At 42.8% G+C, this 14,227-nt stretch overlaps 1 protein-coding gene across 1 annotated transcript in view; it reads right to left on the bottom strand.

Annotated features, from left to right (window-relative positions):
* Window positions 1-1,512: 1,512 nt before the first annotated feature.
* The window catches only part of MAOB (monoamine oxidase B), a 111,344-nt gene continuing 98,629 nt past the window's right edge, over window positions 1,513-14,227 (bottom strand). Inside the window, exons 11-15 of the mRNA XM_067722178.1 lie at window positions 12,322-12,379; window positions 9,489-9,586; window positions 4,154-4,265; window positions 3,526-3,588; window positions 1,513-2,510 (exon numbers count right to left, since the gene is read on the bottom strand). Coding sequence (XP_067578279.1) covers window positions 2,358-2,510; window positions 3,526-3,588; window positions 4,154-4,265; window positions 9,489-9,586; window positions 12,322-12,379 — 484 coding nt within the window. The 3' untranslated portion in view covers window positions 1,513-2,357. The remainder of the gene's footprint in view (window positions 2,511-3,525; window positions 3,589-4,153; window positions 4,266-9,488; window positions 9,587-12,321; window positions 12,380-14,227) is intronic.

Below are 14,227 nucleotides of genomic sequence, written 5' to 3'. Positions count from 1 at the left end.
GTAAGTGCAGGACAAGAGGTCTAGGCACGTAACACTGGGAGAACACTGAGCATTCTCCACTGGCCCAGCTGGAGGATGAGTGGTCCAGGAGATTCCTGGAGAAGGGAATTCCTTATTTGACTCTTTCTTAATGTATGTGCTGGAGTTAGTAGTATGACGACTCTCAGGGTGGGCGGGAGTGCTTCCGAGGGGAGCATGCTCAAGAAGACACTCCTAGGCCAAATACATTATATTTCTAGACAGATCCCCAAACCAAAATGGTTACAGAAGTCTTATTGGGTTCTTTAATCTCCTCATTTAGTCTCTAAAGTTCCTACAAATTCATGAATCTAAATGTCACTGTAAAAATTGGAAACTATACTATTATTGATTAATCCTGGGAGATTTCTTAAATTTCATTTATGCTAAGAAAAACAACCTTCATTTTCTAAAGCAGCACGTGAGAATGGTCATTTATGGATTTAAAATACATCCTGATAAAGATGTGGCACATATATACAATGGAATGTTACTCAGCCATAAAAAGAAACGAAACAGTTATTTGTAGTGAGGTGCATGGACCTAGAGACTGTCATACAGAGTGAAGTAAGTCAGAAAGAGAAAAACAAATACCGTATGCTAACACATATATATGGAATCTAAAAAAAAAAAAGGTTCTGATGAATCTAGGGGCAGGACAGGAATAAAGACGCAGACATAGAGAATGGAATTGAGGACACGGGGAGGGGGAAGGATAAGCTGGGACGAAGTGAGAGAGTGGCATGGACATATATACACTACCAAATGTAAAATAGATAGCTAGTGGGAAGCAGCCACATAGCACAGGGAGATCAGCTCGGTGCTTTGTGACCACCTAGAGGGGTGGGATAAGAAGGGTGGGAGAGAGGGAGACGCAAGAGGGAAGAGATATGGGGATATATGTATACATATAGCTGATTCACTTTGTTGTACAGCAGAAACTAACACAACAATGTAAAGCAATTATACTCCAATAAAGATGTTAAAAAATATATATATATCCTGATAAAAACTGATCTTGGGAGTTGAGAGGTATGAATACTTTGAAATGATGATCTCATTTAAAAAGTAGTTCAAATAAGATTTAATGGACTGTGGAACTATGGTTTTAAATTAATGAGTGTACCTAGTAAAAAGCTTTGCACTGATAAGGAATATGAAAGGTCAACTGAAATATTATAATTGTCTTAATAGTTAAAGCATCTTACTTATTAACATGTCAATTATTTTGACAGCCTTTTTTCGGGGGCAGAGGGGGTGAAAGCAAGGAGCTGTCTTTTAGCATCCTTATGATATCATTATAAATCATTTACCAGCTGCTCACATAGACACCACCCATGATGGATCACACAATCCAAATGCACGCATCATCTGAGCTTCAAGGGAATTTTGACTCAATGCTTTTAAGCCACAATTATATACCTAATACTGGATCTTGATTTGATTTGTCAAAACCCTTGAAAGTCATTACCCAAAAAGAAAAGGCAACAGACATCTGGTCAATCAACTTTATTTTTAATTACCCAAATGTGTATTAACCTTCGTATCCAGATACAAGGGAGGATACAAGAGGAAGAAAAGACAAGACTTCTACCCTCAAAAAAATTAAAATGAGCTGAAGACACACTGCAGAAGACAATAAAACTTAAGGAAATATACTGAGTAGCACAAAACAACTTAGTACAGAGTAAACCCACACAAGGGGGACACGATCAGCGACCATGGCAGGGAGTAGAGAGGGTGATCGGGAAATTCATCCTGGGAAATGGGATAAAGCAATGGACCTGTGTTCTAGTCAACAAAATATCAGTGGCTTATTGTGGGCCTTGGGCAATTAAGTCCCACCGCTCCTGACTTCAGTTTGCTCAACTCTAAAACAGCAAGTAAGGACAAGGTGGTGTCTAAGTTCTTCCAGCTGTAACAGTACAGGATTCTAAGGACAAATGCAGAGATCTTGGAAGATGTGGACCTTACAGGTAAGAGGAAGGACAAGCACAAAGCCACAGAGGTAGGAAAAAGCTAGTTTTTTGTGCCTGGGCAATGTATACTGTAGGATAGCAAGGACCTTTAACAAGCCTGTTTAACTACTGTAAAGATTCTGAGACCGGTGAACTTGGAAATGGGTGAGACAGAGTGCTAAGCTAGGTACTAGACAATACACAGGAATCAAAATGGAGAAAGAGATATTGTGTTTTCCTGTGGTCGAAGTCTGACTTATCGTCATGCTCTCCACTTCACTCTACATTCTTTGTGTCTTCATGGAACTTTGTTACAACTCCTTCCCCAAACCCACACACCAAATAGAAGCAGAAGAGGGTGTGGTTACAGATGCCCTCTCTTTAGACCCGCACAAGTAGCCCCCTTTTGTGGGCCAGGTAGCCAAGAGCAGTTGCTGACAAGATGGTGGTCAATCCAATCAGCCTCAGCAGGCCGGGCACGGAGGGCAAATGTCTCTCCAAGAAGGTGGTGGTAATGGGCTTCGCAGGGACATCCTGGGTTCAGAGAATATTTGGTGTCAGTACAGAAAGTCTGTATTTCTTCCAGTTCTCCGAACATGACTCACACTTGCCAACCTCTAGGCCATGAAACATCACATTCCCTTTGTTCAGAACATTCATTCCCCGTTCCCCACTGGGCCCTTTACTTAACTAATTCTGACCACTAACTTCAAGTCTCAGTTTATATCTCACTTCCTTCGGGAGCCTTTCCAGTGTCCCCAAACTAAGATGACCCCTTCTTTTTACATTCTCAGCGTGTCATCTTCATGGCACGTGGGCTTTTTTGTTATCATCTGTTCTCCCCACCACATGTTGAGCTCTGAAAGCACTGCTGTATCATTATCCCAGCGGCTGATGCAAAGCAAGTGCACAATAAATATTTGCTGAGTGGATACACCTGTGGTCCACTCAGTCCTCAATCCCATCTCTGACAGAAGCACTAAGACAATGACTTTGGAGTGGCCAGGCTACTGTTTTTAACCTTACACTTGACAGACGAATACCTTTGACCTTTTGGACCCTTGTCCTCTATGATGTGTATACTTCCTTCCAGTCAGGAAAATTTCCTGGGGTTTTTTTACAAAATGATAGGTATATTGAAAATGCATTTTTAACCTAAATCTGCTCCATTTCATTCCACTCCTTTGTCCCCAGACAGGGGATACTGACATATCTTCCTTTCATTTCCTCCCCCCTATCACCAGGTTAGAGATTTATTCAACAGACATTTATTGAGTTCTTAATAAGTCTAGAACTCTCCGAGTAATGTCTCATCCGACCAAAAAATAATTTATTTTTTCCTAATAATCTGTAAGGCATGTGGCAGCTGCAATTTTATCAAAGTTCTTCTAAATCCCTCACCTCTGCCCTAACCCGTGGCATCTCTTTAAACATTCATGGGTTGAATCACTTAGGGGAAGGTCTGTGAATATATACAAGTGTGCTCTATTCATAAGTAATTGTTTTTAGAGGAAAGAGATTTAAATTCATGATATAAAATATAACCTACCACAGACTCTGGTTCGGGCTGCCAGATTTCATCCTCTGGGATCTTTCCCATGGCATGCAGGATCTGAAAAGAAAGCGCATCTTGGTGAATAACAAAAATGACACCATCTTTCTCCTAATCTACTCTTTAAATAAAGGACTAACGATGTCTTTTGGGACATCCATCAAAAACACCAGGGTAAAAGCCAGTGTAGTCCATTGAACCTTTGAAAAGATCCAAAAGGTCTTCGATCTACAGCATAAGAAGGTCCAACCATTAGACTCACCATCAATTTTAATAGCCGTGAACACGCCTTAATAGGGATGAGATGAGAGGAACTGTCGGAAAATATATAAATGAATTCTGAATCCTAGTGTAAACATGTTTGGTTCTATAATATTAGACCTAGGTTATCTCTCAAGTATAGCCATGGTGATCTTTTGCCCCATGGACTCTTTTTACCTTGGACTCATTGTTACTTTTGGGTTAAGGTATTCATTTCACCTGTGACTACTGTGAAAAAGGTGTTTCACTGTCCTTCAGATGGGGGTTCACGGGGAATTGGCTTCCAGGATCTCAGACATATTTAACCTGTTTGTCAGGCCCGTGAGTTGCTTCCTTCCCCACAGCCCATGACCCCAGGCCTTACCTCTCGGGCTGCTCTCTCCCCAGCCTCCACAGCCCCCTCCATGTAGCCACTCCAGTGTGCAGCAGTCTCCGTGCCTGCGAAGTAAATCCTGCCCACTGGCTGGCGTAGAACCCTTGAAAGCAAAGCAAAGAGATAAAAGTGGTCAGTCTCGGAGAGCCAGAGGAGAGCCTTCCCACAAAGACCAAGGCTGGTCCGTTTCCTCAGACTCTAAATGTCAGGAAGTCCATTGGCAATTTTGGAATAACGTTCATGAGTTCCTCCAGTTCTTACATGATCTTTGTCACAGACGAAAAGAAATAAAAGCCAAAGTTCACTCCCGCACCAAGAGCTTACAGGTAAAGGGACCGACATCAATGGAGGTAAAATAAGTATTTGCTTCACATACGTAAAGTGAGGGACTGTATATGCCCAGTCATGGATAGCTGGTTCACCAACTTTGAGCGAGGGGACACGTGCCCCCAGTTTCCCGCCTGGTCATTCCACCAATGAACTTGGCAAATCACTTCCTCTCACTGAGCTCTGGCTTCCCCATCTCCTAAGGGGCATGATCCAATAATTTTTAAAACCTTTTCTATTAGTAACATTTAACAGCTCTGTGAGTATGACTACGGCTCCAAAACCACCATTCCTTGAGCACTTAGCTCTACCAGTGTGAAGAGTTTTACTGCATTAAATTATAACAGTTAACATTTTGGGGGGCGCCAAACACTCTTCTAAGTGCAGTAATCTTTACCACAACCATATGAGGTCAGTACGATTATAATCCCCATTTTGCAGGTGAGAATATGGAGGTACAGAGGCTGTAGTGGACACTGTGGTGCCCTGCCTAGACCCCCCTTCAAAAATGAAGGACCTTGCTGTTCTTCCCTGCTCTTGGCCCATTCCAGGCCCCCCTCCCCAGTCGACCACCGATCTGCTTTCTGTCTCTATAGATTAGTTTGCATTTTCTAGTATTTTATATAAATGGAATCATATAGTAAAAACAAAAAAACCATGAAGGACTTATTCCCAGGTGCTGGAAGTGCTGCAGGAAGATGGCCTTCTGATGTCAGCCCTCTTTGGCAACTGCCTCCACTAAAGAAAATTGCCTGGTTCAAGGTCATGCCTCCTTCCAGTAGCAATTGCATCCAGTGACTGATCACCACAGGGCTATAAAAACCTGACCCCTCGCCCCAACTTGGGACATTTCTGAAGGGCCATCTTAGTCCCAGAGCTCCCTGAAGGATCAGCTGAGGTCTTCACTGGAACTTCACTGGGAGAAACCCAACTTCTCTCTCTGCCCGCTCCTGCTTCCTTCCTCTGCCTTCCACAGATGTTGATGCCTAGGCTCTCCCTAGTACATATCCTATATGCTCATCTTTGCTTCAGAGTCTGCTTTGCTGAGAATCTAACCAGCAACAAAGACGAAGTAATTTACACTAGGTCATAGCTAGTAAGTAGCAGAACCGGTATTTGAATCCAGGTCATCTGACTCCAGAGCCCACAGTCTTAACCACTTACATCCTCCCTCTATTGAATTATTTTTTTAATCTTTTTAAAGAACTCCATGGCATAGCTACAATTATCCCATTTTACACATGAGGAAACTGAGGCTTAGAGAAATGTGTGCTGACTTGCCAAGACCCACTTGCTAGAAAATTGCAGAGCTAGGATTTGAACTAGGTCGACCAGATGTCAAAGTCTCCGTCTTTATGTTATATACTTTTCCTGGTGTATCATCATCATCACTAGTTAACGAAGAGTGCCCATATGCTACACAAAAGGACAGAGTGTCACAGCACTTAGTTTCTACAAGGGGCAGTTTGTTGTTACCCTGACAAAAATACCATAAGGGAAGCACCATCAACATGTCATTATTCATCCTATTCCAGGTTTCCATTATATTACAGATAATGGATGTGGATGTCCAGAGCTAACATCCAGGCTCTGTCTTAGTCAACACTGTATACCACTGGGCCTTTTACAGAAAACCAAATGAGTTGGCTTGAATTGGTGGGTTTTCCTTCACCTACCCTTATTGTTGCCATCAAGCAAAAAGAGGGGAGGAGAATAGAAGATACTATAGAATACTAGAATGCCGATAATAATACACAGCATAATCTGGAATTATTCATAGCCAGCATGGGCTGGAGAGCCTAAGCGTATTCAGGAAGGGTTCTCGGCAAGAGAAGGTAATTTTGCTTTTTCCACGTTCATTAAACAGTGCTGCTTTCACCACATGAATCACTGTTTTCAAACAGACGGAACCCAAATTGGAAACCTCTGGGAGGCCTGGCCAAATCCTAGAATTAAATATTAGAAGAGAGAATAAAGGCTTAGAGAATTAATCATGCCGACTACTGGAATGTAAAAATGTAAAAACCAAGAATTTATTTCAAACAGGCAAAGATATCTTCCCTCCACTTGTCACGTGGAAATCTTCTTCCTTTGGGGAAAAAGAAAGCCCCAAAACTGGGGAAGGAAAATCCCTGCCGTTTCTCGTGCAGGTGAGGGAATAGACATTATAGGATATTTCCACGTATACGTCCTTATGTGCTTTACCACTACTTAATCACTAAAGTGTTGGGTTGGCCAAAAAGTTCATTCGGGTTTTCATAACATCTTACAGAAAAACCCAACCCGATATTTCAGTCTAAGAAATCAACACACATTTCTTAAAGTAAAAAACCTTAAGAAATGTGAGTTTATTTTTTTACTAGAGTTGTACTGTCAATACTGTCCTCTGTCTTCCATTTGGAAGCAGAACATTTACTGTGTAATTTCTAGGCCATGAAGATAAAATTCCTTGCAGTATCCCAAATGTCATGGACCCGAAAGGTCAAGGGAACCCCTGCGGGCCAGTTGTCCTTGCTTGGATTGAGAGGTATGTCACTAAGATATGCTCTGCTTCAGTTTCCATCCTACAGATTGAAGCTAGTCACATGAAGCCTGAAACATGGCCCTGAGAAGGAATAAAGATGAAGGAGGGTGCTGCCATGTCACCACAAATGCCTGATATGATGGGGTTTATCTTGCTTCTTTCATGTGGTCAGGGTCAGGCTAGTGCAGGTGAGTGTCCTTCCCCCCCCGCCCCGCCCCCCACTGACCCCATCACTCCAAAGGCATTTTCCTGACACTCCTTATGGGATTGAGCATGAAACTAGCCACTCCGTGGTCAGAAATCTAATCACATCACAAAACTGATGGTCTTTCTCTGTTGAGAGGTTAAGTTTTGTATTCCTAAATGTGTTCTATGAAGCAAAGGATCCTATCTGCCTTTCTTACTCTCTATCCTATCCTCAAAATCACCCATAGGGCCCAGCCGTGTAACTTTTCCCCAGACATTCCATGAACTTGTTAGATTCCTGCAGGAAGCGTTTGCTCAAATGGTTCCGTCTGCCTAGAGTACATTCCCCAATAGCCTTTTCTCTGCCTTCTACAATTCTCAGGTGGTATGTGTATTATGAAGCCTTCTCAGCTTTCTCTAGGTAAGGCTAGCCCATCCCTCCCTGGGCCCCCATAGCATTTTTATGCCCCTCTATTCTTAGAGTACTTACCATAGTATGTTTGAGTCAATGTTTGATATTCTCTCCTCTCCCCATCCCTACCCTAGCTCCTAACACCGTCAGCTCCTTTACAGCAGGGAGGGCTTATCTTGGTACAGGCAAACTTTGTTTCGTTGTGCTTTGCTTTATTGCGCTTCGCAAATATTGCATTTTTTTTTTTTCACGAATTGAAGGTCTGTGGCAAGCCGGCATTGTCAGATGATGCTTAGCATTTCTTAGCAACAAAGTATTTTTTAATTAAGATATGTAAATTTTTTTAGACATAATGCTCTTGCACACTCAATAGACTACAGTATAATGTAAACATAACTTTTGTACGCACTGGGCAACCAAAAAGAAAATAATTTTGTGTGACTCGCTTTATTGCAGTAGTCTGGAACCGAACTCACAATATCTTCGAGGTCTGCCTATATATTGAAGTTTTCAGCAGAGTGTTTGGCCAATAGTTGGCACTTAGCCAATAAGTGCTGAATGAAACAATTACTACGGACATATTCTACAATCAGCATATCCAAAAATTAACTTAATGACCAGTAGCTAATCAGGTGGCACCCTCTGAATGATCTCATAGATGATATTTTACCATCTTCAGGAAGATGAGGAAAGTGCTCACCAAAGCCATTATGTATCCTCTCACAAGCAGGTTTTTTTTTTTTTTTACGGTACGCGGGCCTCTCACTGTTGTGGCCTCTCCCGTTGCGGAGCACAGGCTCCGGACGCGCAGGCTCAGCGGCCATGGCTCACGGGCCCAGCCGCTCCGCGGCATGTGGGATCCTCCCGGACCGGGGCACGAATACGTGCCCCCTGCATCGGCAGGCGGACTCTCAACCGCTGCGCCACCAGGGAAGCCCACAAGCAGGTTTTAATCCTTCTTTGACTGGTTTTCACAAACAGATTGATTAGCCATTTACATTTACTAATACCCTTTTTTTGTTGCATACTCAGCCTTTTACTCATCACTCTACATTTCCTATTTTGTTTAGATTGAGCTCTTGGCATTAAATGATTACTTCGTTTAGTATTACTTCGATGGTCATAATAATTACTACTATATTACTAATTCATACCTGGTTGTTGTCATCGAATACAATGAACTAAACACCAATGAGTCACACCTGGCTGCACAACACTGTAAATGCTAAAAGCCATTGAATTATACACTTCGAATGGGTGAATTGTATGGTATGTGAATTATATCTCAATGAAGATGTGAAAAATAACTTATGCTCCTGTTAACATACTGATTCTTGTCTACTGTATGCCATCTTGCGCTTTCTCATACACCTGCTAAGGAAAGTGAGGTCCAGAGAGGAGAAGTGACCCGTCCAGGATGACAAAGTTGGTTATTGGTAGGATCAGGGGGTGGAACCCAAGTCCCTTTACCCCCAGTCTAGAACACAATTTGCTTTTATAATGCTGTACCCATGTTGGCATTTATACAGTGCCCATTGAGGAAGTTCTACTGAGCCCTAAACTCAGTATAAAGACACTTCTTCTGACAATATAAGTGAACCCTCTATCTAAATTCCTATTCTTATGCTGCCACCTTCTTTGGTTCTATTGATTGGGATTGCTCCTTCAGAGGAATTAAGAGTCAAGGGCACCACCATGATGCAGAATTATAATGACTTCATTAGTGAGATTCACGAGATCCAAAGGAAATTGGGGATTTGGGGATTTTTTTTCCAGCATTTACAAGGAACAGCGGAGAAGAGCTCCACGAACCTTCTTAGAGTTATGGACTCAGATTCAGGGAGTTTCAGTTAGAACTGAGCCCACTTTTACTCTACCTTCCGTACTGAGTCAGGATCCCTGGGGGGAAGTAGGTCGTGTAGCAGCCCCCGGAGTACTGCTCCTCACACCAGTTCTTCTCTTCATAGTGCACCGGCTGCAAGGCAGAGTGACAAAAACTCAAAGGAGACTCAAAGGAAGCAATCTAGTCTCGAATAAATCAAACACAGTCCAGTAGGCTTCCTATTGGACAACCAGTATCTGTCTGAAATAGAGCCTTATTATCCCGATGTTTTTAGAGATAGGACTTTGGGCAGGTAAATGTCCTTGGTAATAGACTTCTAAGAAATTCTGACTTAGAAAGTTTTCTCACTTGGTTCATTCATGTCCCAGGTACTGTTCATAAGCTGCAATTGTCTAGCTCTATGTTTAAACTGGCCTTACATGTTAAGAAGTTTTTAGTGCCTAATGGTTTCAAGACAAGTTTAAAAAGGGATTTATGCTTACTGGAGTAAGGAGGATGAAAAAAGTAGAAAAGCATGCCTGTTAAGGAAAAAGAATGACCAGATTCATTTTTTTCATGCAAGTCAACTTCGTTGAGAGAAGCTAGAACAGACAGATTAATGTTTTCATGGGACGTAGGCACTTCTGTTGATGGCGATGCAGGCAGCTATCGGTCTGAAAAATATGTTTTTGCCATGAACAGGCAAAACATTAGCTGAGATTTTGCAAAGTTCAAGCTCTTTACTACAATAACTAAACATGTGTTATCATTATTATTATTATTATTATTTTGTGGTACGCGGGCCTCTCACTGTTGTGGCCTCTCCCGTTGCAGAGTACAGGCTCCGGACACACAGGCTCAGCGGCCATGGCTCACGGGCCCAGCCACTCCGTGGCATGTGGGATCCTCCCGGACCGCGGCACGAACCCGCGTCCCCTGCATCGGCAGGCAGACTCTCAACCACTGCGCCATCAGGGAAGCCCAGGTATTATTTTGAAAAGATAAAATCAACACGGCAAGTCTTAAGAGAAAAATGTGAGCATAAAAATAGATTTGGAGAAGATGTTTTGTTTTAAAAATTTGCAGTCACACATGGGACTTCGGATAGTCATTTGTAACGAATCCTATTTACAAAGCACGAGGCCCTGTCTGAGGGGTGTAAGTTGCTCTGATGCCTCAGGCCCGGCCCTCTTCCATCTCATGAGCACCCTTCTCTGGCTGTCTCCAGCCAGCTGATCAGAAGAAAGGTTGGACTTCATCTTTCACCTTTCCTTGCTCCCAGGACAGACACCAAAGCAAGTGCCCATCTCTGTGTCAAGAGCAAACAACAGCATGACCAACTTGTTTTTTTTTTTTGGCCACGACTTGTGGCTTGTGAGATCTTAGTTCCCCTACCAGGGATCGAACCCAGCCCCTCAGCAGTGAGAGCTCGGAGTCCTAACCACTGGACAGCCAGGAATTCCCAGGACCACCTCATTTTTATCACCAGCAACTAATCATCCACATTCTTCTTAGGAAAAGAGACTTTCCCATATTAAAAATAATCAACTTTTTGGGAAACTGAGCACAACTTCTTTCCCCTCCCACTGGGGTTTTCCCTGAACAACCATCTCACAGGTTGTCGGAGAATCCTCAGCTCTGCACTGCCTCAGCCTGAGGGTGTCTCAGAACATAACTTCAAAAAAGCTTGAGTATCTACCAGGGAGAAATATCTTGAACCGAATATTTAAACAGAAAGACCAGTCAATTTTAGCAGCTGTGGTAGGATTAATTTTTAATGTGTATATACTTTGGGTCTTGCCACCTCACTCATATTACACTTGCGCCCAGAGGCTATGCTTATATTTAAACTTGTTAAAAGGTGTGTGAAAGCAAAAAAATGAAACAAAACACATTCTTCATTATTATTATGTTTCTCTCCAAACCAGTCAATTCATCATTCTTGTTCATTTACTGAGGAGGAATCCCCCAAACCTTCAAGAGCGTGTGTTTCACCTATAACAAGTAACTCTTGCTTTAAAAGGATGAACAAAAATGACAAATTCAAAAGCCACAACAACTTGACTAGGAGGAGGAAAGCCACTGCAAAGCTGAGCAAAGTAAGTGTCTGAGGAATAAGATGAAGCCATGTAGCTGTTCAACTAGGTCAAGGCGTGCACTGCAGAGATCTGGATTTAAGAGGCTTAACAAGTTAAACATTCTTAGCCCCTTTATTAGATTTTCTCGTGCTTTAACTGCTCATTTGTACATCCTTTTCCATTGTCTTCAAGTGCTGCACGGATAACTGGATTTAATAATAGCTTTCAAAAGGTGACGTAATCCGTGTCAAAACATTAAAAACCCAGCAGTTGTGAATGGAACGAGAATGTCGGTTCATTGTTTTAAATATTGATGAAGGAGGTCGTTATGGCTAATGGTTATGGGCCCTTTGGGCCCTTTGACTATCACCAAATGCCCCTACCGCACTGCCTCCCTACCCATCCCATCCCACCTTTAACCACCCAGTGGGGAGGGGAACTACTTTGAATTTGAAGATCACAGCTTCCTCAGGCTACCTGCCAAGATGTCTAGGAAACTCAGCTGACAGGGCTCACCTTGAGCCAATCAGCATGTCTTCCCTGCTACAGGAAGAGCTCTGAACTCAGGGACAAGGGTAGCACCACCTAAAACACATCAGTGTTGCAAGGTGCCTAAGCTGCCACTAGCACAGCCAGGGCCCATACTCTCTGGGACAACTCATAAGTTTACCAACTCTGGTGCAGACTCCTCCGAGAATAGATCAGGGAAAACATGAGCTCTAGAGCCCTTCTTGCACAAGCCCATCCCTGCTAGCCCCCTGACAACAAAGCAAGATCTCTCTCCCTTAGGGAAGGGTTGGGAAGCCTTACGTGCAAAGCTTCTTGTGAGCCCAGAACTTTTGCGTAGAGGTCACAAAGTTTCTTCAACCTATGGGAAGAGAGGGGGAAAAATAAGTGAAAATGAGAAAGGAAGAAAAAGTCAAAGATGTACCTATGATTCCCATCATTCAAAAAGATTCTGAGCTATTGCTTCCACTTGACATTTCATTGTAATTTTTCAAAACAAGGCACCTTGTTCTAGTTCCAATATCTTAAATCTGTGAGGTCACAAATAGTTTTTAAAGAAAAGAAAGTGATACACTGCCTGCCTCACTGGGGGCACACAGCAATTTGTTCATCCATTCAAGAAAACGTTGTGTACCTGCTGTCAATTTCCTAAGCACTGGAGATTCTGGGAGGACTGAGACATGATTCTTGCTCACCTTCCTTTCTCTCCCCATCCCACTAAGAGGAAATGGGCAAAGTGGAGCAGGAAAAGCTTCGAATTCTGCTTCTGCCTCTTCCATGCTATGAGATCTTGAACAGGTTACTTAAACTCTCTGACCTTTAGTTTCATCAACAAACTCACCTGATTTTTTTCACTAATGATGGTAAAACAATGTGGTCTCAGGACCAGCAACAGCAGCTGCATCACCCGGGAACTTGTTAGAAATGCAGATTCTCAGACCTCATCCCAGACCTTCTAACTCAGAAACAGCAGTGGCAGCAACTGTGTTTTCATAAACCTTCCAGGTGATTATGTTTGAGAACCACTGATATAGAGCATATGAAGTTCCCAGCTCAATAACTGGTACATACGTAATAAATGCTCAATAAATGGTAGCTCTTAAGAAATTTAGTCTTACGGGGGAATTGGATGTAAGCCAAAAGTTATAATTAGTCAGTTAAGGTATGAGATTAAACTTATTTCCATTCTGATTTTTATAGAATAGTATTGTTAAAGGGGATCTTACAGGTGATTTAGAGTTAGGCCAATGATTTCAAAAGTATTATTATTATTTTATTTTTTTATTTTTTTAAGTGTATTTTTTTAATTATTTATTTACTTTTGGCTGCATTGGGTCTTTGTTGCTGTGCGCGGGCTTTCTCTAGTTGCATCGAGCGGGGGCTACACTTTGTTGCTGTGCGTAGGCTTCTCATTGTGGTGGCTTCTCTTGTTGTGGAGCACGAGCTCTAGGTGCGTGGGCTTCAGTAGTTGCGGCGCGCGGGCTTCGGTAGTTGTGGCTCACGGGCCCAGCCACTCCGCGGCATGTGGGATCTTCCCGGACCGGGGCACGAACCCGCGTCCCCTGCATCGGCAGGCGGACTCTCAACCACTGCGCCACCAGGGGAGCCCGGGACATTTTTTTAGTGAGTGGGTCAGTCAGACTTCCATAGCCCTGGCCAAGCACAGTGATGGCAATAGGCATAAAGCAGCATGCTAATGGTGCGGGGGGAGGGTGCAGGGTTGTGAGGGATAGGAATGTGCTATAACGTAATTCAGGGGCTCTTAGTTGGTAAACATGTTATCAGTGGTGGTGTGGGGATAAATAATTGGTAGTGGTGAATACTAATTGCTGAAAGAAATTGCCACCTCCAGAGAAACTAGTCCTTCTGTACTTATGATCTGTAATAGTTATGCATCCTTCATGCAGGATGTACTGCAGACTGCCCTGCAATGCGGTCATCTGTCTACCTGGTTATCTCCTCCCCAAGTAAAACTTCAGCTCCTGGGCTATATCCATTTTTGTATCCTCCATAGCTCCTTGCATGGTATCTTATGTACGATAAACTCAATAAATATTATTTTGAATGCTTGGTTCTTCAGTTATCAGCATTGTGCCTTTATACAAGACCCTCATAATGAACATAACAGACATGTTGTGTTGGAAATACACATAGTATTAAGCAGTCTTTAAGTTTAAAAGTTAAGCAAAGTTGAAAGTGGGTAGAAAGA

Source organism: Pseudorca crassidens, chromosome X (assembly GCF_039906515.1).
Source record: "Pseudorca crassidens isolate mPseCra1 chromosome X, mPseCra1.hap1, whole genome shotgun sequence".
Classification (NCBI taxonomy): Eukaryota; Metazoa; Chordata; class Mammalia; order Artiodactyla; family Delphinidae; genus Pseudorca; species Pseudorca crassidens.
Note: the sequence above shows the minus strand (reverse complement) of the source record. Positions and strands in the feature narration are given on the sequence as shown.